This window comes from Penicillium roqueforti, assembly GCF_015533775.1.
Source record: "Penicillium roqueforti strain LCP96 04111 chromosome Unknown scaffold_24, whole genome shotgun sequence".
Lineage (NCBI taxonomy): Eukaryota > Fungi > Ascomycota > Eurotiomycetes > Eurotiales > Aspergillaceae > Penicillium > Penicillium roqueforti.
This window is the reverse complement of record NW_024067588.1, coordinates 256,022-281,613: the sequence shown is the minus strand read 5'-3', so window position 1 is coordinate 281,613 and position 25,592 is coordinate 256,022. Positions and strand designations below refer to the sequence as shown.

The following is a 25,592-nucleotide window of genomic DNA, read 5'->3' as shown; positions in this document are numbered from 1 at the left end:
TCTATTCTCTTACTATTCTCTCCTTCTACTTCGGCTTCTAAGCTCATTTCCTCCTGCCTCTGTGGGCGGATATCATCATTGGAACAGAAGACTTATTATCATATTTCTGCGTTGGTGGATTATTGTGTTATCTGCGTGTGATTCCCGCTTCAGGCCCTTGTTTTTTGTTCTTTATTTTTGACGCGATGTGCTTGTAGATAGCAATTTATACTCAAGGCTCTATATTAAACACATTCTAAAAATACGTTTCATAGTTGATCACACATTCGTAGGATAGTCCTTTCAAAGTAAGTAGGAAGAATCTGCATTTCTCTAAGTATATATCATAACAATTATAAACCCGAAAAGAATCAAATGGCATTTCAAACGCTTGAAAAACGCCCCGAAATCCGATCATTAAGTATCATTACCACCATTAATATCATTACCACAACGCCGGTCATCCCCGATCCTACAGAAACGCTTCACGGTAAGATATGCTCGACCATAAACTTCATCCTAAACCCACTTTCCTTCAAGTAAGCCCATTCAAGCGAGTCCCGATCAAGACTAGCCTTCTCACGACGCGCAATCCCAGAGTTGACAGCTTCCGTCAGCGATGGGGTCACAGAGATCATCTTTCCCTCGTGCAGGTGTGTCATCAGCGCCTCGAGCAGAATGGAGATCTTGGCATTGTTCTCCACGGTTGGGGTAGCCGCCGCATAGGGGAGGAAGCATTTCTCCAGCTTGTCCTGGGTAAGGTACTTGGCATCAGAGCTTGGGGCGGAGCTTTCGCGGATGACGAAGAGGAGGAGTTCGCAGAGTGTGGAGTGCGCTTCGGGTAGGAGGTGTGGGTTGGAGGGGCTGATGAAGTGTTGGAAGATCGGGAGCGAAAGGTCGCGAATGTTCTCGACGAACATGTTGTAGAGGTCGTCTAGGGGCATGAAGTCCCGCGGCAGTTTTTCCGAAACGTTGGAGAGGATGCTGAGGAGTTGTTGGCGGAGGCCGATGGAAGTGTAGCCGCCTAGTAGGGAGAGATTGTTGCTTTCGCGGGAGGATGATTGGCTTGCTTTGGCCATCTTAATGGGGTTTGTGGCGTCGTCCTCTGCGTTGCGCATTCCTCGTCGGGTTCGTTTGCTACGTCGTGGCTTAGCAGTCGATTCTAATACCGAGGTTGAGCTTTGATCAGCTTCGAAATCATCGTCGAAATTGTTCTGGTAATCGCCATAGTGACCCTTGTCGAGGTCGATATCACCTGCTCTCTTCTTTAAATTATGCGAGTCTTGTTTAGGGACGGGCATTCTTAATTCATCTTTGAATACCTCCTTGAACTCGCCAGGATTCGATTTGGCATTGGTAAAGATTGCCCGCATGATTCTGCGGTTCCGTCCAGCTGTGGAGTTTGAGGAGATATAACGGAAGATCAGGCTTTCCCGAAATATGCTAAGGTCATCAGGTACCGCCTTGTTTTCGCACTCTTTCCAATCATCTTCTAGTACGTTGCACATGAACTGGAGCCATATCTGCCAGCGCTCCCACCGGGCCGGATGAAGCACCGAACAATTAAATGCCCAACCGACAGCGTGCCAGAAGTCCTCTGCGCAGTTCCACACCGAAGAAGCCTGGTCGAATTTCGTATTCAGAGGCCTGGTATCAGGATTGTCATTCTCAGCGAGCATCGGGCTTTCCGCACGCCGCCTACCAGGTCGCAAAGATGCAAACTGGTTGAATCCGAAAGCGAGATTAAATTTTGCATCCGTGGGACCAACAAGAGAATTCGTCAATCGGAGAAATCGCAAAGCTGCTTTGGATGCTTCCTTTTCGTACTCCGTCTCGGCGCGCGTTGTTGTTCTTGGGTGCACCAGCATCGTAGCTGCGACGGCCAGATGCCGAGGCAGTGGAATCACTGCTTTTGTTGATGCGATAGTGCCCGATGCAAGGACATTAAAGAGAAGGCTATATGCTTGCGGCCCTGGTTGAGAAGGAGATTATTAGCAGCGACTCTTTGAGGTTTTTTCGCGCACGCGTCAAAACACGGGAAAAGCGAACATACATAGGCTATCTTCGAGGAAGATTTCTGTCTGTCGAGCCAGCTCCCATTGAAGGGGCACATGTGGCCGGTATGGTACCTCGTCCATGGTTGCCATGGCCAGAGGGGGGATTTTTTTTGAAAAGCCAGCTGAAAAGATAGTGGCAGTAACGCGCTTATCGATAAGGATGGCGCGTCCGCGTCGAAAGAGGTCCACGTGTATATGTCCAGCAGAACAGGAGGCAGTTCGATGTTGATATATGTGACATTATGCAAGAGAAAGGACTCCAAAGTAGGTTCTAGAGGTATTTGGGATAAATACATACTATCCTTTATATTGGCTAGTAGCTAAGAGAAATGTTGACAACTAATTCTATAAAAAGATTGAACTTCTTTGTTTCGAGCGGAAACAAAGGCGGTGGGAAGTATACAGACAATGAAAGAACTGACAATTTCTTCCTTGGATTGACGAGGAATTGACAGGGCTACTGCATGAGTCCCCGTGGACGGCGTACTTACAGTACCGAGTTGTTTGTTTTGGTGAAAGTTTGAATCGCAAAGCGCCAGGTTAAGCATATCCTTCGACCCTCACCTAACTATAAAAGAAGGTAACTAGCCAATTCTGCGAAAATATAGAAATTCCATTGAATGACAAGATTGACAGACCTGATCTTTGGTAATGAATATAATGAATAGCAGAAACCCAAGTACAGGACTGACTCTGATGCCATGTCCTAAAAAGCAAATCAAAAGACCTAATTCGAAGCCTTCAGTCAAACAGCCAAAATCGTCACGGAGATATCATCTCCGAAACCCGCAATGCCAATGAAAATGCCCATCACCAAAAAAAAAGCCCTAGTAGTCCGAGAAAGGTCGAACGGAGGTAGTCCCCCTCCCTCTAACAGCATAAGCGCTAGCAAGCGAGCTATAATCCAATGTATCACTAACAGGGAACTTTCCCGGATAGCTCTCGACAGATTGATACTTGCGCGCTCGATTCATCTGCACCGTATCAGAATCAGCTGCCGCATCAATGGTCGCCCCAAACGAGACTGGCTGTTGCACCTTGCTTCCAGTCGACGGACCAGGGTCACTAAAGTGATCCGTGATATGTGCAGAGGCCGACATGGGCGCGGGGAAAGCCATGTTCTGGACGAAGTGAGGCTGCGCAGTGTGTACTGGGACTGGAATCAGGTCTCGCTCGGCCCGTTCCTCATCCGGGGAGGGGACGCCCATATTCCGTGGCAGAACGGTCAGAGGCTGTCGGAAGATGGATTTTGCCGAGTTGGCGAGCTTTGAAATGCTGCCCCGTGTGCTAGATCGGAGCTTGCGCACGGTTTCATAGATAGGGAAGTTTTCTCGGGGAGATTCGGTGCTCGGCTGTGAGGTGGGACTTTCTTGCTCTAATGAGGAATCCGAGTCTTGATGTTCATCCGGTGGCCATGGTGAGGTGACTAGCAAGCTGGGGATGGATTGGGAGGTGGTGCGCATGTTGTTCAGGGTGCCATTTCCCGATGAAAGGTACCACTGGCGCTCTGTTTCTATTTCAGAACTATGGGCTGAGAGTGCAATAGTGCCGAGTATGGTGTTGATAATGCTTTTTTCTGTGCGATCGATGGCTCTGTTGAATGGTGGAAACTCGCGCCGTGTGTTCCAAAACGGGCGTACGATGTAGGAGACTGCGTAGAGCACTTGCAGCCAGGAGAGAGAACCGATGAGATGTATTGTCTTCAGGAAGGATATGGGGAAAGCTGTCAAAGGTTTTTGATCCATAGTGGAGAGAAACACTGACGACTCAGCTGGTGAAGATATAGCTAGTTTATTGAGAATTAGACCAAGCCGTGTAGGAAGTTATGACTACTATCTACAATCGAGGAAGCTATAGGTACTTGGGTGGTAATAGGGAAGGAACCTTCCTCTGGTTCCTTTAAACAAGGAAAGCAAATAAGCGTAAGACTTTGGTAATCTGATCTATTGTCAATATGATATTAGGACCGTATTTTCATGTTCTCTTCATGCCTTACTATATTATATGCCTCTTCAAATTCAAAGATTCTCGTCAAAAAGTAAATAAAAGGAACGAATGAACGCCGAAACAGATGCAAGGCTAAAACTCGACATGAAAAAAACCACGGACATTCTCTTCGAGTTTTGAGGTTGAGGATTAAGACAAAGAATATTAGAAAGGGCAGATGAAAGAAAATTTCTCTCACGGGCTTTATATACGTAGTCAGTACGATATCCTTGCCTGTTTCGGCTCTTTGTTTGTATCCTTCGAACATAATCATTCGAATGTTGCTAGAAGTGATATCCTGATCGGATTATATCTAGACACAATGAGACAATAGCCCCTCCCCGCATGGGCCACAGCCAAGAGATTGACATGCATTAATTACTCTAGGGACAATGTCTTACTTTATGTGCATAAATTGCAAAGGTACGTTGATCCCTTACATTGCGCAGGCCCAACATTTCAAAGGCAGAGCAGGGACCCGAGAGAATAGATGCTTGCAGGGTAAAATATGCAGGGCTTGGATACTTGAACATCTAGACAAGGATAAGCTGCCTAGGGCAGACGGAAAGGATGGGAATTTAGACTGATTCGCAGTGACTTCTGCTCTTCATATTTGCCGACACGAAAGAAAGAGAAACAGGATGCGCGGTGGCCAAGAACGGTTCAACCCCCGTCAATCAAATTCGCAATGCAAAGGCCTTTTATGGAGAAAAGGAGGGGAAGGCGAGAAAGCTCGGGAAATCAAGGAGGCCGTGGATACGCCAACATGGGTAGTTATCGGTGAGAAAAAAAAGGAAAGATTAAATGGGAGCCACTATGACTCCTCGGGTATATCGGAGAAGAGACCTATTCGCAGCCGATGCGACTAATCAGAATGTTAGCAAATGAGATTCGTAAGTCTTCTCCCGAGCAGATATAACATACGAAAGGCAGCTTAGGAATGACCACCCCCAATGTGGCCAGGAAGTTGATAGTGAAGTGGGTCAAATCGAAATGGGTGTAATGAGTGCTGAGGAGGAAGAGCACGATAGGCACGCAGAGCAAGAACTTCTTAGCGGGCGTATACTGATCGCCGTTGTCGATCTGCTCCCACATGTTGAGATTGTCATAGGCACCGGCGTTGAATTCAAATGGGATGCCCCGCACCCAGTGGAACATGAGGAAAGATCCGAACATGTAGCTGATATTGGTGAGGGTCCATGAAGTTTCCTGCGAGACGCCGGGGATGATGTCGTAGAAGATCTTGAGAGCGGCGATACACACGAAATGAATGGTCCAAGCACCTGTAATTGAAATAAGATTCCACGTTAGTCCTTGTTTTCTTCTCTATCTTGTGATATGTGGTCTCCAGGATCGGCTTTTTTTGGTCACTCACCCTTGGAATTCACCCAGTTCGCATTCAGGTTTGGCAATGCGGCTTGATCACTAGTGTGCTCAATAGATTCGGCCGGTTCCTGGTAGATAAGACTGCTGGACCGCCTCCGGCGGCCTTGTTTTGAGGTCATCCTTGGAGACAACCGCTGCGGCCCTGTGTCAACATCCGGAGGAAAGGATATCCCCCGGGGGGTCAACAGGGAAGACACTTTTGAATTGTCGGACGCCAGCTTGACGGTTGGATCCAAAAGGAAAAGAATAAGTTGGAAGAGAAGGAGAGAAGAATGAAAAGGAGCGTGGGGATGAGGTGGCACGGCCCAGACTGGGAGTTTGCCGGTCGGATCGGCTTTCGGTCACGGGGTGCGGAAGAGCTCTCTGATTCACGTATTTTCTCGTTTTTCTTGCTGGGACTATCTTTTTTTTTCCTTCTCGCTTTTCTATCAGAGGTCTATAATTAGATTGGGTCTTTTTTCTCCCTAATCTATTTCCTACTTTCAGGATTGGCCTAGCAACTAGAGGCAAAATGCATAATTGGCCTATGTACAAAACGTATGCATGTGCGGAATCTAGCCCGAAAGGAGTAAAACTATATTGTACTTTATATCAAGGATTCAGGAAAGGGGAAGGTTCCTATATATATCCTGTCTTTTTGGTCTGGTTTTATGAAGATCTGAAACGTTTCTTATCGTTGACGTTTCCTTTTATGGGGCAATATGGCTTGAGACTTCGATAGATGCATATAGAAAAGACTAAAAATATGGACTTGGCCACCTTTACTCAACTATGCCAAATTAATTATGCTTATTGCCACGTTTGCCATCTCAGAAGACATTGAAAGACCTAGAAATACATATAGAATATGTCGGTATGTTCTTATATAAAATCTCTAATGTTACCTGGCCAAATAGTAGATTCTTAGCAGATGCATAAGCTATTCTTGTGCAATCATACATTCAAAGCCAAGGGCCTTATGTGTTTGCATAATAGCAATGAGTTCGAGACCTCTAGTGAAAAGGCAGCATGCAATATTCTGCCGTGTTTAGGGCACGGTCTTCTTCAGGCTAAGCCACCGGCTTTCCCTTCGTATTGAGGTGTTATCCCCGGGGGCAAAATGCTGAACAGGTGTCATGAACAGTTGATAAAGATTGTTGATACATAGTATTTAGTCCACTAGGCCACGGCAGGTGGTCATCTTCTCAATGGCTATGAAATGGGAGAGGTCTGCATTGTTGAATACAAAAATCATGTACCGGGTTCTTGTTTCTGAAGATCCACTGCTGTCGTAGAGCTCCGCAAATCTTATCGACATGGAAAGAGGCCTTCATCCTACATGACGAGCCCGATACTCGGTTGTTATAAACCGAGGTAGTTGATCGCGGGAACACTGGCTCGGATTCCGCCCAAATTATTTGGTATTGCCGTGCTTATATGTAGCGTTTTATGTCACCGGCAAATAAGAGTAGATGGGTCTTTGGTTTATCTAGTAAGAGCTGGTGCTGGCTAGGTAGTTCTCCAACACTGCCAGGTCAGTTTAGAATCAACTCGTTAATCTGGCAAATGGGAGTGCGGATGACTGCGGGCTATGAACATTCACCTAGCTGTAGTTCATAGATACTCAACAGTACCAGCCCAATCCATAAACCATAACGAGGGGTTAAGATGGATATCCATAAGATCCATAAGATCCATAATAACATTCGGTTGGGACTACGAATATGACATCAACCCCACTCTTGGCGTCGATCGCCTCCTACGGGTAGATCCTACGCAGACTGCAGCTTTAATGACTCGCCCTTGGAGGTGGCGTGTTGGCTCATAATCTGTATCATTAATACCCGAATGAATCTAAATATGATGTTGAAGTCACGAGTGCAACCCGGGTCAAAAGGGTTTACTGGCTAGTGGTCTGCCTGCCGTCTAGATCATGTCTAGATCATATTGACATTGATTAATTGACCTGTTGACTTGATCTTAGAGTTATCTATCTTGTATTTTCTGATTTCTTTTTGTGTCTCGGTTGTATACAACCGAGACGAGGTCTGCTAGTGCTCTCTGTAATGATTTAATGGGAGATGCTGTTCTCAGAAAACAAAAGCAACCAATAGTTTCCTTTCTATATACTACAGAAAGAAGGTTATAAACCTTATCGGAGTGCAAACCAAGGGTTCTACAACTTATCGCCTTATATATCTCCCGAAGTCGTAAACTCCAATTGTGGAATTGCGCGAGTGGTCTATATCGTCTGCCGTGAAATTCTCTGGGACCCAAATTCTACTGTTGATCCTTCCAGACTCCCTCTCACTCTATTTCACTCTATCTCCCGATATTTTTATCCAGATTATCCAATTAAATTAACCAAATGGCAAATCCATCAGATGAAGAGGCTGATTCACGCACAGCCCTGGTGGGCGCACCGCGCACTCGGTCCAATCCGCGTTCCTCGCGCTCCGCATCCCGCGACAGCACCCGCCCGACCAAGAGACGGCGCCGCAATAGAAATAAGGACTCGGACCTAGCTGACTTTGTTCCAAAAGGTGTTGCATTCAGTGCCACCTCACTGCCAGTGGATGATCCAGACAACACATCTAGCTCTGGATCTAGTTCAGCCTCCGATTCTAATGCGGCCCCAACTACCGTCGCAAACCCACATGCCGGTAGCACCGCGCCTGCAATTAGCTGGAACCAAGGTCGGAAGGCTCCAGTGCGCACAACACTTGGAAAACGATCAGCACCAGCCGACGAGAACCCCGCTCTAGTACACACAACACTTGGAAAACGACCAGCACCACCCGATGAGAAGCCCACTCAGTTTGAAGCCGTGAATGATAAATATTGGCGCAGTCGCAGTGAATCTCTTTCGGCCAATGGCGAAGACAAGCCCACAGCAAACAACCAACCTCAAGACGACGGTGAGCTGGAAGATGGGGAAATTGACTCCAAGAGTGACACGGATGATTCAGATTCTCTTGGTTCTGAAGCTGATGACTCTATCCTGCTGAACATAGGGGACAAGATGGATGGTATCAATGACTATGACCCTGCCACTCTAGCCCATCAGCATGGGTCCAACACCGGAAACTCAGGCACATCTACACAATCCGGACCTGGGTCGAAAGAGGAAGCGTTCCGACTTTTCTCAATCAAATATCCAAATGCGCCTGTTGCTTTAGTGGATCTAAGCCAGACAGACCTTGAGATCCTTGCGAAGTACGTCTATTTTGATCGTAACATCCATGATCTAGACCTCAAACTTCCCATCTCTTGTCTCGAATGTCAAAATGAGGGCCATATAGCCGATGTCTGCCCAGCAAAAGAGGTATGTTCTGTCTTGCATCTAGTTATTTATTTTCACATTACTAACCTCAAATATGAAGTGTGAACACTGCGGTGCCTGGAATCAGCACCAAAGCAGTACTTGTCCCGATTGGCGACGATGCCAAAGATGCCGTGAACGTGGTCACGACGAACCGCAATGCGATGCAAAGCTACGGAACTTCGCTTACGAAGTGCCATGTGACTACTGCGGCAATGAACACCTGGAAGCCGAATGTGATTTCCTATGGAAGTTCCCAAGGAGGGATCTTCACTCCGACCAAGTCATAGTGTCAATCTGCTGTGCGAATTGCTGCAGTGCGAAGCATCTTGTAGGAGATTGCCCATCTAGCAGCTTACGCGCAACAGCCGCGTCATCATCATTTACCTTGAAGGGAATCGACCCAGATATGATCACAAACCTCAACACCGTCCTCCCGCAGCGAGAGACCGGCCCACCAAGCCGATCTCGCGGACGAGACAGAGAATGGTCGCGACCCCCATCCCCAGACGATGATGACATGATGTCCCGCATATCCCGCGGCGGCCGAGGACGCCCCATCCCTGCTCCTCGTGGCAATACTCTTTCCATCAGGGTCCCAAGCAGAGCTAAACGCGGTGGTGATCCACCATCTAGAGGGCCTTCTCGTGGTCGCTCAACATTCTCTGGAAACAACAATCGCGCGCGCTCCCCCAACCCGCCTCTTCCACGGGGTCCTCCTCCACCGAGAGGCGGCGGCCGAAACCGCGGATCACAACGAGGAGGATTCTCACGCGGACCACGTAATGGTGGTGGTGGCGGCGGCCGAAGCCGCGGGTGGTAAGAAGGAGGTTTTACCCCTTCAGAATTGAGCGACAGATCTCGGCGAAAGCCAGCAACAGCATCTACCATTCCGCTCAGTCTCAGCTGAGCAAGTATGTACGATTAAATGACAGTTTATTCAAAATCTCTCGCTTGAGCAAGTATATTTCTTATATTGTACGCACTACATACCCATGCTGCCCAATATCCATCCGGCAGCCTCCACCTAGATCCCATCACGCGCCATGCTCATCGTTCTCTCTAGTCCCGACAAATCCTGCCTCCAGAACATCGATCAAATCAGATAGCTGCTTAATGCAAAGATCCGTATGCGGATGTTCCTTCAAATGCACATTATGCTCATTCAAAAGCAACACCGTCGCAGCGCCAGCCATATGCCCAGCCGTCATATCATCAATGCTATCACCAACCATGATCAAATTCCGACCATCATCAAGACCCCATTCACTCGCAATATGCAGAATGCCGGCGGGATCAGGCTTGGGCAGGAGATTTGGCGTGTCCCGCGTGATGATTGGTAGGAAGACATGACCGTTGAGATGATTGTCAATCAGGTTCTGGACTGGTGCTCTAAAGATGCGAATATAGGTTAGCGTTGTGTGCACATTACAGTACGTATCTAGAATGCATGTGGAAGGTTGCGTTGATAACTACAACGTACTCGAAGTTCCGTGTGCAGAGCGCTCGTCGTACGCCGCGGGATTCAAGGTAGTCCATTAGGAGAACCAGGCCGGGCTGCGGCTGCTGGTCGGCCATGGCTCGGCGCTCTACTGCTTGCACCTTCGATACGGCTGTGGGTTGTTCTTCGGTGGGGAGTTGGCGGATGTGGTGGAGGATATCGACGGAGCTGTCGATTCCTAGTGCTTCTCTATAGTGGAATATTTGTTACAGAGGGGTTTGAATGGCTCGCAGGCAGTAGAGCATACCTCATCTGACGGAACATATAGTTTTGTGGTAAGCTGGTCAAGGTTAGCGAGGTTCGGTCAATATACTGTTGTTGATAACACGATCAGAGCTTGGTATCATGAGAATCGCCCCAATACCAGATAGAAAACAACAAGACGAAAAAGATGGAATACGATATAAAGCCCGAAGAGAAAGGGAACGCCTCCACTCAACTACTACGTCCCAGACCGGCTTATCATCTAACCTGCGCAAGCAGGTATATTTTCCTGAATAGGAAATCGTTTCTGCCTGAATCTCAAATTGATGCCTCAATCCTCATTTCTTGCCCCCAGGCCGGCCACTTCCAAATAATAGCTCAAGATGTAGATACCAGCTCTCGAGGGTGCACGCAAATAGCAAACATACAACAAGGGAAATAACTACAGCACATATATAAAGTATCAGGAAGAGAAAGAATAAAAAATGACTCACCACAAGGTCCCATCCACATCAAACACAATTCCCTTCAGGAGAGGGATAGATGACGTCTCCACACCGAGAGGTGCGAACTTTCGCGGACGAAGATGTTTGCAGGCAATAGCAGACATGATGGAACGAGCAGTGTGCCTGATACTAGACATCAATAGAGAGAAAGGAGGTTGAAGAAGGGTTAGGCAAGTGGAGCCGCGGGAACAATTATAAGGTTCTAAGGTTCCAAAGCCTCCGAAGTCTCCGAGTTCCCGAGGAAAGAGCCGACTTCGGGGGTGTCTACGGAGTAGCTCCTTCCTTTTTGGTATTCTTCGCCTTCCCAATTGTTATACTCGTTGATCTGGAAGGAACCACCGGATACAGGGCGGGTAGAGTAATGCCGGGTTTTGGAAATTAGTAACTTTCCGCGTGACTACTATGGGACATACCAGGAAGTAATTCAGGATATCGGCTGTATTCACCAGTTTCAGGACTTACCCTGAACTCGATATCGATCTAATGAGGGGAATAGAAAGCTGACGTCGATGGAAAGCACTGTAAATTTTCGAGTACACCAGTCTATATCAACGCCAATAAATGCAAGACAAAACGAACCAACCCAGCTCTGGCCTTCATTTCTGAGTCTGCCATCCTTCCCATCTCTCAAAGTCCCCTGTCTCCAAATCAAACAGATCCAGCATGCGCCCCACACTCTGATCAACCAAGTCGTCCACCGACGCAGGCCGGATATAGTACGCCGGCACCGGCGGGAAGATGATCGCACCAGCACGGGAAACCTCCAGCATATTACGCAGGTGAATATCGCTAAGCGGTGTTTCCCTCGCAACGAGGACAAGTTTCCGTCTCTCTTTCAACATGACATCCGCAGTGCGCGAGATCAAATCATCACAGAAACCACTGTGAATAGCAGCCAGTGTCTTCATACTACATGGAGCAACGATCATGCCATCGGTTTTGAAGGATCCGCTAGAGATCGGCGCTGCCATGTCATTGATATTGTGGACGTGATCTGCTAGTGCTTTGACGTTCGAGGGGTGGTAGTCGGTTTCGTATTTGATGGTCGCTTCGGCCCATTTGCTCATGACCAGGTGGGTTTCCACGTTTAGACGACGCAGGGCAATGAGCGCTTTGATTCCGAGAATTGCGCCCGTTGCGCCGGTCATTGCGACCACGATGCGTCTGCGTCGGGTTTGTTGAGGGGCTTGATCGATGGCTGGCATGGCTGTTTCAGTTGGACTGTCTCCGGGGGAATGGCGACTGGAAGATGGGGTTTGGGTTCCAGAGAGAAGAGAAAGCATTGGTTTGAGGTTTGTTGAAGGTGTTATTTCAGTCTTGTTGAGTGATGCGTGGAGCTGTGAAGACAGGTGTGATGAATGAACTGAGCCTAGCAACCCTGGCTTGTTTTATATTAATCTACGGCAAGATGCCGAATATTCATGTTGCGCAGGGTTTCTTACTAGAAGTTATCGCATGGCCCGAAAAACAGGAGAATATGTCATTGAGATTTTAGAGACTCCGAATGGAGTCGTCCGAGGCCCCGAGGCCGAGAGCCGATGATTTTGCGGAGGGCCATTACACAGTGGCGCCACTTATTTAGGGAAAGATCGATGGGAGGATCTGCAAGAAAGCCTGCATGGGTAATTACTGTATGTGCCTATGCTTTGTGAAAACGTAATTGATCTAGGTCTGGCCCTTATGACCGCACGCAGGGTATCGGCTTTAAGGTTCTCACAGAAATCCATTTTCCTGTGTATAATCAAACACCGGAACTGTGAGATGTCAGCTTTTGTTAATAGAAACCAGGCAAACCGTGCTTACGGTTCATGATCGAGTCCAAATATGTGACAGGTGATACATCGAATGGGTTGGGCATGTCCATGGGCCTGTTCAGATGTGAGCATCCATCTTCACTACGGGCAGGATACTTACCCAGGACCAAATTGCGGCACCATATTCGAGGTCATTTCTGCCCAGTTCTCTGTTTCGGTAGCGCCCGTTTCCTGCTCTCGATCCAAGGCGCTTCGTAAAGTCACCAAGGCTCGGATGTGACGAGCCGATAACCACTGACTATCACTTTCAGATGAAGAAGCACCATCGTCATTAGTTCCTGAATTAGACGATGAGAAGACGTCGATGACTTTCTGTTGAAGATTGCGACATTCGGGGTCATTGCGCGTCTCTTCCCAGATGCAGAGAAGCAGGGTCGAACTCAACACTGTATGCACCATTGACCAGGTCCGCAATGGAACAGTACTTAGAGCTTGAAAATCAAGAAATGCCCTGGAAGCATCGATCAAGCTTCCTTTGGCACGCGCCCGAAGAATATCAGCGTGGTGGAGAAAAGGCTGTGGGGTGGACTGCTTCATGGCCGGTCGGCAGAGAACCGATACACAAAAGGAGGTGTGCATTCTAAGAGCTAAATGCTCGAGATGTTGTTGTAGTGTTGTGCAATTTTCCCGTGATCGAAGATGTGGTAGACCGCGTTGATGAGCATAATCTAGCTGACGCAACCCTTCTATTGCTAGTTCATATTCAGCGACGCTGAGGCTTTCCGGTCGCATAGTATCTAGACCAATACGACAGATAAAGTACATCACTTCTGCGAAGGACAAGTCTTGTCTCTCGAAAAACGAGTTAACGGGAGACCAGCCAGTCACGGAGACAATAGGCGGTCGGTCATAGCAAAGGCACAGTAAACTATCCTGCCAGACAATTGTTGACCTGTGGGAAGTTAGTTGTCGAGTAGGTATGCATATAGTCTGATTTCCATACCAAAGATTCCTGGCCTTCGTTCTCACATTTTCCGGCCAGTGAACAGTACTCCTTTCAGTGTGTAGGCCCATAGTCTGAGCTAATCGGATCGTCGTTCCCAGTAACGCCCAGGCGGCGTCGGACTGTCCCATATTCTGCAGCGTATTCCCCAAGATAAGCAGCGCTTGTATAATATCTAGTGATGGTCGGAAAAGGAAATTGGCCAAGCGGAGAGCATGAAATGATCGACGGGCTGGATACCGTTAGCCAAGCTTGATGAGCGTGCGATGAAGCTTACCAAAGTCAGTTGACAGTTCAAAGCGTTCGGGGTATTCAGTATCGGAGTAATGCGCCCCTGCCGCCAATGTTGCTAGTAGAAGGCTGATATGGCCAATAGACTTGTCGGTTGCCCAGCGATCAGTGATCTTTTCCGGGTCGCGTACTTCACCAGATGCGTGAGCATTGAGATAGGTGCATAAATCAGATTCAAAGCGGTCTATGTCAGCGAGTATTGGATTGAATGGATATGCTGTGACACGATAAAAGTGAAAGAATCTAACCAGTCAGCCGTATTCCTTTTTAGTTGTTTGCAACCTACTTCAAGACCTCTGATCTCTGAGGCATTACAGTCAGCAGTGACTTCCACCTCTCAAGCGGCGTCTTCGAATCCATAAAAATATAATTGCTGAAGGTATTCTGCAGACCAAGAACAGATCCAACATCGCGGGCCACCGATCCATTGACGTCCGATGCTCGCATGCGCAGGATCGAAACAACCGAATTGTCACCAGAATAGACATAATTTTTCGAACTATCATCAGGCCGTGCTTGTTCGTTGCTTGCTACGGCCGGTGATCTGGGCGAAGCCGAGCGAGCGACACTGTGGCGAGAAGCCGATCTGCGCCTCGAATGTGCAAGGGCGTAGGTGCAGATTTCGGGGTGTTTTCGCTTCTGACAAGTACGACATGGTTGGTTTCCATCGCATTTGACTTTCCGCTTTCTGCATGTGTAGCATGCATGAGCCTCTCGCTCTCGGCTCTTGAGGTGTAGCACCCGGTCTGCTTCGCTTTGACTGACGGCGCTCATGCTGCCGAGGACTCCGAGGTACCGGGATTATCAGGGGTTGTTGTATTGGCCAAGAAGCTGTGTCGTTTGAAAGGTTGTGACTCTTTCAATACAATAACACGCATCCGAGCTTGGTATAGGGTAATATGGCCTAAACTGAGCGATGTAGGGCGAAACGCAGGTCGGGTTGGGTTTCCGCCTTGACAGAACTGCCCACTTCGGGTTACACGGGGGCTTACACCGGTACGGGGCCGGCCATGGTTGCTTGACAAGTATCCATGGCCCCGGGGATATACCCGAATTACTAAAAAAGCTTATATACTGTATTTATCAAAATTCCAATCTACATTTGAGGTAACAAAGTACTATATACATTTGATTTACTCCTCCCGGAATCCCATCTTCGTCCAGTTGGCCAAAACCTTCTGCTTGACCGCCTCAGGATACGAGCTCTCAAAATCGGCGGCCTCCCAATTTTTCCCGGTAGTATACTCACAGGGGAGAAGAGCATCAGAAACAACCTTTCCACCCTTCACTGGCGATCCGTTTCCATGGGACATGTATGGAATAAGAGGGAACCCGGGCACATCCTCGAAGAAGATCTCATCGAGGTTAGGACGGCAGCGAGTCGAGAAAGCCCACATCACGTCCTTGCCATTATAGACATCAATGTCATCGCCACAAAGCACCAGCCGGTGGATAGTGTATCCGGCCTTGGAGTTAAAGATCAGGTCGCCGACCTTCTTGGAGAATTCTTTCGGGGTCGTCTTCATTTCCCGCAGCTTTGCGGTGTCGATTCTCAGGGCGACCCAGGTCACTTGGGACTCGAACGGCGCGAAGGCGTCGTTTACGGGGAGACCGGCTTGTTGGCAGATCTTGCGGATCACGGCAGCGGCCAGTGATCCGATCATGGTATGCTAATACTATTAGTAGGGATCCGGAAATATGGAGATGGATGGCTTACAGTCTCATCGGTCAGTCGACCGCAAGATGACATGGGCATAATGGGATCGTTGCGGTAGGTAATGCGGTTGACCTTGTACTTGGGACACAGGTGGACATCTCCAGGGAAGACATAGCCGTGCATCTCACCAAAAGGACCCTCGGGACCCTTGTCCGTGATAGAAAGGGTACCCTCGAAGACAATCTCAGAGGTGGCAGGCACGTAGAGATCGTTAGTATCGCACTTTACCAGATCCAAGGCGGATCCAGTCATGGAGCCGACATATCCCGCCTCGGACACACCATCCGGGATGGGCATGCTCGAGGCCATGATGGCGGCAGGGGGAACACCAAATGCCAGAGCCCAAGGGGCGTCGCGGCCTTCCTTCTTCCACATCTGGTGGATCTGCCAGAGGTGCTGAGGCTCAATGACTAAACCGGTCAGGTGCTTATCGTCGGAGACCATAGCACGGGCAATAGACCAGTTAGTCCAGGATCCATCGGGGGACTGAACAATGTGCATTCCGTACGTCTGGATGTACTTTCCTCCATCAGCCTGGTGAATCAGAGGCGCAGGCAGCTTGGTCAGATCAATCTGGCTTTCTTCGAGGAAGTTCTCTTTGCAAGGACCGGTAGACACGATGTTGGGTGGGATCGGGGTGCCAGCCGAGAGCATCTTGTCGAGGATGTCGCGCATAGATGCGGTCGGTGGCAAGGCCAAGTGTCGTGCAAGTCGACCATAGCGATCCTTTGAGGAATTTCTCAGAGATGCAGGGGCACCTAGGATGCGGAAAAGACCCTTCTCAGTACCAATTATGTTGTTGAAGAGCGGGGCCTTGTCGTTCGTTTCACAGACAAGACGAGTGATAGCGGCTGCTTCGAGGTTGGGGTCGATTGGAGTGTCGATCTCAACCAGATCATTGTCGGCCTTCAAGGCTTCGACAAATGACCGGAAGCAGAGGTGAGGTTCAATGCTGGCCATTGTGAATATGTCTTCGTAGATGGAGGTTGTGTATGTGTTAAGTGCAATTGAACCAGGGCAGCCCTTGGTAATTTAGCCAGCTTAAATATCCCTTTAGGAGTCTTCACGGCGGCAGCTTCGGATCGCCACACATCAAATTTGAGTGACACAAGCCGATCCATGAGATTTCTCGGGATACTGCATACTTCGGATGGCGGACCCACTCCGAGCCCCGAGATACCGAGACGCCGAACACAATCCTTGGAACTCAAACCGCTCATTATCTATTTGTATTCAAGGGAAATCGTTACTCGGAATCGGATGTCGGAATTGTCGTCATAATGCAAATGGATCGCCGCTGCAGGTCCGCTAATGCCCTAAAAGACTGCCTAGACGCGTCACGGCTTAAAGGGGAGACTTCTCCATGTATGAGCGGAGTGGGGATATCGGTGTATTCGCATGCGCTTCGCACTCTGTGTGGTTCTTTTAGTACACTCTGAAGGACATGCAGTTATTTACGTAATTCTGTTTGCACCCACTCGTCCTGTTCGAGTTCCGCGGCAGAGCTTCGCTTTTCGGGCTCCCATTGTAGCATTTTCCGCACTAGGCGAAGAAACATCTCTTTTTCCTCTCCCTCGAGACTAGTCTCCCTTTGCTCGATTGGTACGTGTTCTCCTACTAATTTTCCAATGAGAAAGTCACCTAGAATAGCAGAAACAGTCAATAATTGACACTTTCTAGTCATAGGTAGGAAAATGACAGATAGATGAATTACCTTCCTCTGAAAAGAACTTTTTCGTGTGATTCCCCCGGGCAAGGAAGTTTGGCGGTGGCGGACCGAGCAGGCGTATCATTTCGGCAAGATGAGCTCGACTCCTATAAGTCTTGAACTCTGGGTCCTGGCCGCTAAACAGCGATCCCCCTTCGAAAAGGTTCCAAATCTGACAACGTAAGCCTAAAACTTCACTTTTTTGCATCAGAAGTATAGGCTTTCTTACCACACATCCCACGTTCCATACATCGACACTATATGACCATGGAACTTGCAAGATCACTTCCGGTGCTCGATATATATCCGGCTGAATGTCTTCGGTGTGCTGTTCGTCGCCCATCACAGCCGAGCCGAAATCGCAGAGGACAGGCGCGCCTACGTCTTTAGGCGTTCTAAGCACGCTGGAGGTATAGATTGTCCTTCCATCTAACTCCTTCCTAGGACAAGGATCTTGAAGCTCATCGTTTTCAAAATCTCTGAAAACGGAATCATCAGCAATGCCGAACATAATGTTATCTGCTTTGATATCTGATATATTGATAAGCAAATGATCGATCTCAAGACTGGGGAAAGAAAATTGCACCAGTATGGATGATCTTGCATTCTGTATGCAAATAGTCTAATGCAAGAAATAGACGATGAAGCGTCACTGCCAAGATCGGTGTTGGTAGTCTCTGCACCGGGTTGCGGAACAGGAAATCCAACATACTCTCCCACAACGGGGGATGCACGAGACATCGATGTTTGTCTTCAGGTCCACTGATATCAAAGGAGTCCAGCAGAGATCTAACATACTTGCGACCTGCGTGATTCCGGGGAGCGCTTTCGATACGTTTGTATATCTTCAGCTCGTCATCCAATTGCTGGCCCATCGTTGTGGACTTTATGAAAATCTTAAGAGTGACATAGCGACGATAGCTATATTTTCAGTGAGTGAAGGAGTTGTAAAGGTATCGTCGTCTTACTCTATATCACGTGCGAGCCACACGGTTGAGCTGACTCCAAACCCCAGCTTCCCCACAACTTGGTATCGGTCCTTGAGTATTTCCCCCATTCGAGTAGGATAATACCGACCAGCAACATAGCCTGGGATAGTTTCCTCCTCGATTGCATGGCTCGTTGGTATCCGAGTGAAATTCTGATTGGTGAAGTTGAGAGGTGTCCATCTTCTTCCGAGCCGGGGCAAGGACTTAAGAAAAGACGAGAGCATCTCTGAGATAACGTCAGTTTTTCTTATAGAGCGTTGGATTTATGTCGAAATATGGATGGGAATGTCGAGATAACGATAGATGAGTGACGGAAGGTGGCCCCTTGATCTACACACCGGCACGGCCCGTGACCAGACCTCAATTTGGCTTATGCATAATGCGTAAGGAGATACGCCAGAGACATCCTCCAAGACGAAGAAGAGATGCGAATTACGAATTGATTATTAGAAGAGAATCGCTCGAAACTACACTAGCGAGCATATACAGAACCAACCTTTGGCATTCATATCCCTTGGCATCAACAGAAAGGTACAAAAGAACCGAAAGATAATTCCACACCTCGAACTTGTAATATATTCTGTCTTCTTCTGCACCACTATCTACACCACAACACAAAAGCTACAAAGAATAGGCTTCACGCTTAGTAGACGCGCGAGAGTAGCTGCATGCCGGAAGCAAGAGCATGAAAAATAAGCAGAGAAACTTAGAGTGGAAAAAGTCAGAGAGGCGAAGAGAAGACATAACTTCCCGCTCATCTCATGGCCATTGACATAAAACATAAAGGCAGGAAATATTGTAGACATTTAAACATGCACACACATTGCTCATAGATTTAGGGTTAACGGAACTGAAACCGGAGTCCCAGGGAACGGTCATAACTGTCGTAAGGAAAGAGCAAGAAGAAAAGGCAAAAGCGCTAGATGGAAATGGAGATTGAAAACATCAACCCAGGGGTATCACAATGCAAGTCTCAATACTACTCATCGTCATAGTCGATTTGCACGGGACTGCCTCGGTAGCGGGTTCGCTTGATATTGCCTGGGCTGTAGGAGCCGGCAGATGCAAGGGGACGCGGGCCAGTTGGCTTGCGAGTGGGGGGTGAGCAGACGGCAGAGCTCTGAAGAGTGGAGATTAGAACTTGTTCAACTGAAACGGTAGTGGGGATCCTTGGGAATACATACTCTAGAAACAACACGGTCACCGCTGTAAGCTGGTTCCTCGTTATCCGTCGCTTTGGGTTGACGCTCGGGAATGAGAGGACCCGAATCGAGGATTTTAGGAGGACGGGGTGGACCTGGTGTACGGGTTGCTTGGGAGCTGGTCTCCGAGTAGCCTGCGTCGGAGATCGGGGACAGGCGCGCGGCACCGCTGTTGCGGTTCTGGGAAGGGTTGACCAGGCTGGGGTTGGAATCCCACTGTTCTGAGCCAGTGGGAGAAACCGGGCCTCCGTAGACCTGGGCCTCGGTTTCGAGGCGGGACTGGTAACGGGCGGTTGGGCCTTGCCGAGGCTGGGGGTGCTGCAGCTCGAGACTTCCACGGTGGCCGCGGTATTTGGGCGCCTCAGACACCTGGGAAGGCACTAGCGGTGAAGGAGGTCTGTTCTCATCTTGCTCTTCGTTCAAGGTATAATTGGATCGGATTCTGTCATCCCCTTGGGGATCATGATACGCTCCCTGGGGTGCGAGATCAGATCCAGACCGAGACTCATCCGAGGTCGGACGCTCTTTGCGGGAAGGCTGGATGCTGTTGCGAATACCGTCGCCCATGGAGGTCGCCGTGGACTTAGACCAGCGCGAGATCTTCGGGAAAATGGACGAGCTGCTGGACTTGTGCTTGCGAGCCTTGGGGGTTGTCTCGGTGCTACGAGCTGACGTGGTTACTGGCTTGCGTGGGGGCGTGTCAAGCGGCAATGAACCCGACCGCTCATGATGGGGCGCATCGCGGACAGGGAGATGTGAAGTCAGAAACTGGTCACCCTCGTCAAGCTCAAGGTCTTCGTCAACTTCATGGACGGTGCTGACTCGCTGGTCCGAATTTCTGCGCTGCGCATTGGCTGGACGAGAAGAGCCGGACCCGTAGGGCGAGCGGCTCGTCTCAGTAGGTACACCATTCGGACCAGGAGTCTCGTACCCATTTGGCTCTATGCTTCCCATTCTGGTACCACCGTGAGGGCTTAGGCCATCTTGTCCGGATCGCAGGGCCTCAACCTCGTCAAGCAGGTGCTCGAGCATGCCCTCAATCTTGGTCAAATCACTGCCCGACTTGAGACTCAATCCCTTGAGCGCACGCTTGAAGATGTTCTTCCGCTTATCTTCCTCTTCAGCGTTCAGCTGCCGAGTCCGAGAACCACTGGGGGGTAATGGTCGCGGACCACCAAGCGCCCTGTGAGTCCGCTCATGTCCCCTGTCACTCACGTCCATGATGAGATCATCTTGGTCGGCGATGAATCTCCTCATCTGCTCAAAGGAAGTGCGCATCTCAGCAGCACTTCGGACCAAAGTAATCAGAATCTCGGTATCTCTGGCATTCCGCTGGGCGTCTCGAACAGTCAAATGATCCATAAGAGCCACAATGTCCTGGGACTGAATTCTCTCAATGCCTCGGCCGGTAGCACTGTCGTAGAGTGGGGAGCCAACACCGTGAGAGTAGCCACTGAAGTGGCGCTCATTACCAGAGGCAAAAGGATCGTCTGCCCCGGCAGAACTATCGAAACTACCCATTCCAGCGGCATCCGCGCCGGCAAGACCTCGACTAGCTTGCTTCGGGGTCCCGATGCTAGGAGACATAGGGTTGGCAGCCGAAACGTAGCCTTCGTCCTTGGCACCAGGAGGGGTACCAAACGATTGCCGGGCCTGGTTGTCGCCAGAGTGGGCAGAGTAGTCATCACCGCCAAAGATATTCTGGGCAGTCTGGTAGTATTCCGCATCAAGTCCTATCTGCTGCTCGGCATTGAGACCCTTAGATCCGCCGATCTGGGTATCGTAGTAGTGATCCGGTGGCGGAGATCTTGAATCATATCCCCAGTTTTCTGCCTGAGCGACACCACCAATGGGGCCCTGTATAATGGACGGGTTGGTGTTGATTTCAGACTCTGAGACTTGGCTTTCAGCATCCGTGTGAGGACTTTGCTTTTCATGTGGGACATTGGCATCCATCATAGCAGAGTCGTCGATATCGTCCAAAGACTGGGTAACGCTCTGAGGGGGCGATGTGGCACCCATGCGTCGGGGGAACGAGGTCTCATCGGCAGTGAAAGCATCCTGGCGTTGCTTCAAAGGACTTCCGCGATAAACTTCGCTTCCTGGCTTTTCAGGGCTTCGGTTGCCTGGTCGTTGACTTAGATCTGTTTGCGAGCGGTTCGATGAGACATGAGAATCAAGGACAGATGGATCCATCAAGGAAGCGACTGCAGATTCGACGGGCATCGGGTGCATAAATTGGGGATTGGCAGCAGCACCGGTAGTCACACGGTGGCCTTCTTTGACTTTCTCCATGAAGTCAACATCGCTATCCCCATCGTCGTGAGAGCGTCTGCTCTCCTCGTCATAGCCATAGAAGCCATCGTCTTGGGAGCCCTGGCGCGAATGTTCGTATCCGAGCCCAGGTGATTCCTGGCTGTGCTGCTTAAAGATTGCACTCTGGCTGTGTGAGCTAGTGCCCTGACGAGTGGATCTCGCGAGGTTTGTACTGGGGGCGGATGACAGAGAGTCTATGGAGAGTCGAGGCTCCATCTCATGTTTGCCGTCGACATGCTGATCACTGTGAGTCGAGTAATGATCGTGGCGAATTCCAGTATGATCACTTGCAAGACTCTGAATGGGGCTCAGTCCGCGGCTGTTGGTCCCATTGTGATAGTCATCTTCCGTTTCATGATGTCCGGGGTGAGCAGCATCAAGGAGATTAGCTGCGGCTGCAGCTGCAATTGCCCGGTTACCACCATCGGTTCCAGGGGATTGGCTCTGGTGATGAAGGTCGCGCTCCGAAGCACTGTGCACCGAAATATTATGTTGCGACTGATTGCCATGGCGCATTCCGAGCCCATAACGCGAGTCGGCAGAATTTCTAGTAGGAGTGCGAGAAGCTGGCGACATGGCCTGCCTCGGCGATCCGCGAGTAGTGTCGAAATAAGAGGTTTGTTTTTCGGGAGTGGGACTTGCCGTTCGCTCCGAGAGTAGCGAGTTTCTGGTCAACTCGGAGTCCATCTCGCTGCGCATTGGCATTGGCGCAACATTGTGCTTCTGGAAAACAAGCTCGGTTTCGTTATAGTTCATACTCTCGGTACTCTTGCGTGAACTTTTCCGAGAGCCACTATCTCGGCGGCGATCATTTCTGCCGAGACTAGAGTTCGAATCGTGGTGTTTCAAAGAAGCTGCCGTAAGAGCAGACCCAACTCGGGCAGCAGCATGGGCGTCGCGGAGACCCTTGCTCTTCTGCCTGCGGATCTTGTCTTGTTCGGTGAAGTCGGGTCGATTGGCCCATCTCATCGCCAGTTCGGAGCTTTCGCTGCTTTTGCTTGGTTTACGCTCCTTGACCTCCTTCACTTCCTTGACCTCTTTACTGCGTGGGGCCGCCTCGGGAGAAAGAACAATGCCTTCGTCTTTGCTATTCTTGTTCAGAACAACTTGGGGCATAACATCCGGCGCACTGGCGTGCTTGGAGAGACGTCGACCTAGCTCATCTCTGGAGCTCGTGCCAGACGAATGAGATGTAGCCACGTCCCGATCGAATTTGTTCTTGTTGGTCATTACTTTTTGGTCCTTCTTGAGTTCCTTTAGCTCCGGTAGAATTAATCTTCTGATCGCATCTTCAACCGTCTCGAGTAACTTTGGATTGTTGATAGAGGATTTGGATGCACCGGAGCGAACTGAGTACTGATCGGACTTGCGGTTTGAAGAGACTCCCGATGTGCTGAGAATACTAGAGTCAGGACTGGTGACATCCTCTTCCGCATACTTGCGCGTTCGGCGACGGGATGGTTTTGTTTCGGCTTCGAGGTAATCCTTGCCGCCCTTGCTTCTGTGTCTGCCGCTCGAAGCCTCTTGCGGTGACTCGGTGAGCTTTTCTGCCACGCGATGCGCAATTCGCTCATGACTTAAACTGCGACTTCTTTGTCGGTGAGGGGTCTTGAGCAATCCCTTATCTTCGTCGGCATCACGCTCCATACTCTGGCTGCGTTTCCGCCTGGGACCAGCCGACGACGCGTTGATCATGCTGTCCGGTGGCATGGACGAAACCTCTGAGGCGTTGGTCATGTATCGATTATCTTGCGAGATGGAAGACATCTCGCTACCCTGTCCGCGGTTCACAATTTCGATATCTACCGGATCGCGACGTGACGAATAATGAGCCTCTTCCTCGGCTGAATTCGAACTAAAGCTCTGGTCATCCGCTTCCGATTCCAATTGCTTCTGCTTTGCGGATGCTGATGGTAGGGATATCCGGTGGGTATATGACGGTTTGCGGCTGTGGCTTCGGCTTGATTCGGTGATTTGAAAGTGGTCTTTCTTATCTCTGGACTTTCTAGCTGACGATGGGGTCACACGCACTCGCACACTAGGACGAGAGACAATGCCGCTTGAACCTTTGCCGCCCTCGAAATACTCGATGAGTAATGAGGTGTGAGAGTCCTGTTGAGCTCGAGACAATTTTTCCTCGCGTTCCCGCTGCCGCCGAGTGGAGACAGTGACGGGGCTACCGTCGTCTGGGATGGAGTACGACGTTTTGTCTGTGCGGCGAGAAAGGTCAGTTGCCAGATCTGTGCCTGTTGCGCTGTCCCCCGTGGTATCGATGATGGATTCTGTGGGGGCGGGAAGGATCGGTTTGCGGGTGTTGACCCCCATGGTGGTGAGGCGTCCTTCAACCCAATCGCATGCTCCGTCGTGCTCGACCGAGGGTGATGGAGGGGAGTGTTGTCAGGGTGATCACTGTTGCTCCGTGCTTGTTGGCACGATAGTGGGGAAGGACAAATTACAGGAACCCAAGAAGAGAACCCGAGAATTATTTTGATAGGAGTTGAGAGCGTACCAGCGCAGACCACGGAACAGTGGGGAAGAATTAAGAATGGGGAGAATTAGGAAGGAGAGAGAGGAAGCAACGGTGAGGGTGCCCAAGAAGTGTTGCTGTCGAAGCTCGCCGATCCCTCACATGAAAATGCGAGAGAGGAAAAGGGGAAAGGAATTCAGAATCGCTAGGAATGAAAGATGAAGCAAAGGATAAGTCAGGCGAATATCAGCCGGTACCCGAGTAATTAAGATGCCCAGCCTCATAGAAAAAAAAACGAAAAATGAAGAGGCTGGATGTGTTGGCGATTGTACATCGCAGGTTCCGAGCCGCGTGGGCCACCATACAAAGAGTACCCGACCGCTACCTGTGTACCCGTGACCGACGAAGATAGGGACGTTGTAAACAAACGGAACCCTGGAATCCGTTCGGGATCGTCTTTGGTTCCTTGGTTCTTCAATTACTTTATTTATTTTATTCACCTCCAGGCCCTGCTCTGTATACTCAACATCTGAGGACGTCGTGGCTGGGCGAATTGGGCATCTCCAGCCCTCTAGACCAACCCCAACCCAACTTTCCCTCCCAAACACCCCATCACAAACCCGGCGAAACGCTTTGGTGTCCTCGTCACACACGATCACACACGGTCCACCTGCAGTTCTCCGTGGACCCGCAAAAGACAAGGCGAAAAAACACCGAAATAGGCACACACCGTCGCCCAGACGACAGAGACCCTGGACAAGATCGGGTGATTGGGCTCAGCGTCTGCCAACTCATCACACTCGTGTGCTCGGGCTTCCACCTTGCCGACTTCTCCATGTTGGGATAATTGGAATTGGTGGAATCAATGAAATGATTGGCCTATCAATCGCACAGATACACAATAATACACCGGCAATATTTCCCAACTTTTGGCCCCAGATGCATTACAACATAACTAACTATCCGTGATCTCACCTCTGACTGGACAGAACTATAGTAGCGCTTGCAAGGGGGTCCAAGCAATTCACATCCAGACTACTGGCGCAGCTGGGAGTTGAGCACTTGCTGCATCTCGTACATTAGTGGCAATCGAGCTGCTTGACTTTGTCATTGGCAACGATCGCTTGTCCACAATAGAATTGGCATCTTCCAATTGGATCGCTTCGGTGGGTATGGGGGGTTGAGTAACTCACTACATGTAGGTACCAATATGTACGGAGTACTT

The 25,592-nt window shown here is 49.7% G+C and overlaps 10 protein-coding genes across 10 annotated transcripts; 1 reads left to right on the top strand and 9 right to left on the bottom strand.

Annotated features, from left to right (window-relative positions):
- Positions 1-464: 464 nt before the first annotated feature.
- On the bottom strand, positions 465-2,117 carry LCP9604111_7601 (uncharacterized protein; the record flags this gene model as incomplete). Its single annotated transcript, XM_039075652.1, has 2 exons — positions 465-1,951; positions 2,033-2,117. The coding sequence occupies 2 exons, from the start codon at positions 2,115-2,117 to the stop codon at positions 465-467; spliced, it is 1,572 nt and encodes a 523-aa protein (XP_038926467.1).
- A 746-nt stretch (positions 2,118-2,863) lies between these two features.
- On the bottom strand, positions 2,864-3,781 carry LCP9604111_7600 (uncharacterized protein; the record flags this gene model as incomplete). The annotated part of the gene is made up of 1 exon (XM_039075651.1): positions 2,864-3,781. One exon carries the CDS (start codon positions 3,779-3,781, stop codon positions 2,864-2,866), a length of 918 nt encoding a protein of 305 aa, XP_038926466.1.
- A 1,055-nt stretch (positions 3,782-4,836) lies between these two features.
- Positions 4,837-5,527, bottom strand: LCP9604111_7599 (ORMDL family protein; the record flags this gene model as incomplete). The annotated part of the gene is made up of 3 exons (XM_039075648.1): positions 4,837-4,887; positions 4,947-5,305; positions 5,398-5,527. The coding sequence occupies 3 exons, from the start codon at positions 5,525-5,527 to the stop codon at positions 4,837-4,839; spliced, it is 540 nt and encodes a 179-aa protein (XP_038926465.1).
- Positions 5,528-7,755: 2,228 nt separating this feature from the next.
- On the top strand, positions 7,756-9,532 carry LCP9604111_7598 (zinc knuckle domain protein; the record flags this gene model as incomplete). Its single annotated transcript, XM_039075647.1, has 2 exons — positions 7,756-8,712; positions 8,771-9,532. The coding sequence occupies 2 exons, from the start codon at positions 7,756-7,758 to the stop codon at positions 9,530-9,532; spliced, it is 1,719 nt and encodes a 572-aa protein (XP_038926464.1).
- A 214-nt stretch (positions 9,533-9,746) lies between these two features.
- On the bottom strand, positions 9,747-10,474 carry LCP9604111_7597 (putative haloacid dehalogenase-like hydrolase; the record flags this gene model as incomplete). Its single annotated transcript, XM_039075646.1, has 3 exons — positions 9,747-10,101; positions 10,193-10,399; positions 10,458-10,474. The coding sequence occupies 3 exons, from the start codon at positions 10,472-10,474 to the stop codon at positions 9,747-9,749; spliced, it is 579 nt and encodes a 192-aa protein (XP_038926463.1).
- Positions 10,475-11,516: 1,042 nt separating this feature from the next.
- Positions 11,517-12,125, bottom strand: LCP9604111_7596 (UbiX family flavin prenyltransferase; the record flags this gene model as incomplete). Its single annotated transcript, XM_039075645.1, has 1 exon — positions 11,517-12,125. One exon carries the CDS (start codon positions 12,123-12,125, stop codon positions 11,517-11,519), a length of 609 nt encoding a protein of 202 aa, XP_038926462.1.
- Positions 12,126-12,633: 508 nt separating this feature from the next.
- Positions 12,634-14,742, bottom strand: LCP9604111_7595 (Zn(II)2Cys6 transcription factor; the record flags this gene model as incomplete). The annotated part of the gene is made up of 6 exons (XM_039075644.1): positions 12,634-12,674; positions 12,724-12,788; positions 12,835-13,626; positions 13,678-13,909; positions 13,955-14,211; positions 14,255-14,742. 6 exons carry the CDS (start codon positions 14,740-14,742, stop codon positions 12,634-12,636), a joined length of 1,875 nt encoding a protein of 624 aa, XP_038926461.1.
- Positions 14,743-15,101: 359 nt separating this feature from the next.
- LCP9604111_7594 (UbiD family decarboxylase) lies at positions 15,102-16,645 on the bottom strand (the record flags this gene model as incomplete). Its single annotated transcript, XM_039075643.1, has 2 exons — positions 15,102-15,638; positions 15,686-16,645. 2 exons carry the CDS (start codon positions 16,643-16,645, stop codon positions 15,102-15,104), a joined length of 1,497 nt encoding a protein of 498 aa, XP_038926460.1.
- A 286-nt stretch (positions 16,646-16,931) lies between these two features.
- LCP9604111_7593 (uncharacterized protein) lies at positions 16,932-18,606 on the bottom strand (the record flags this gene model as incomplete). The annotated part of the gene is made up of 6 exons (XM_039075642.1): positions 16,932-17,097; positions 17,164-17,326; positions 17,400-17,565; positions 17,623-17,924; positions 17,980-18,314; positions 18,362-18,606. 6 exons carry the CDS (start codon positions 18,604-18,606, stop codon positions 16,932-16,934), a joined length of 1,377 nt encoding a protein of 458 aa, XP_038926459.1.
- Positions 18,607-19,361: 755 nt separating this feature from the next.
- Positions 19,362-24,225, bottom strand: LCP9604111_7592 (uncharacterized protein; the record flags this gene model as incomplete). The annotated part of the gene is made up of 2 exons (XM_039075641.1): positions 19,362-19,502; positions 19,567-24,225. The coding sequence occupies 2 exons, from the start codon at positions 24,223-24,225 to the stop codon at positions 19,362-19,364; spliced, it is 4,800 nt and encodes a 1,599-aa protein (XP_038926458.1).
- Positions 24,226-25,592: the final 1,367 nt, after the last annotated feature.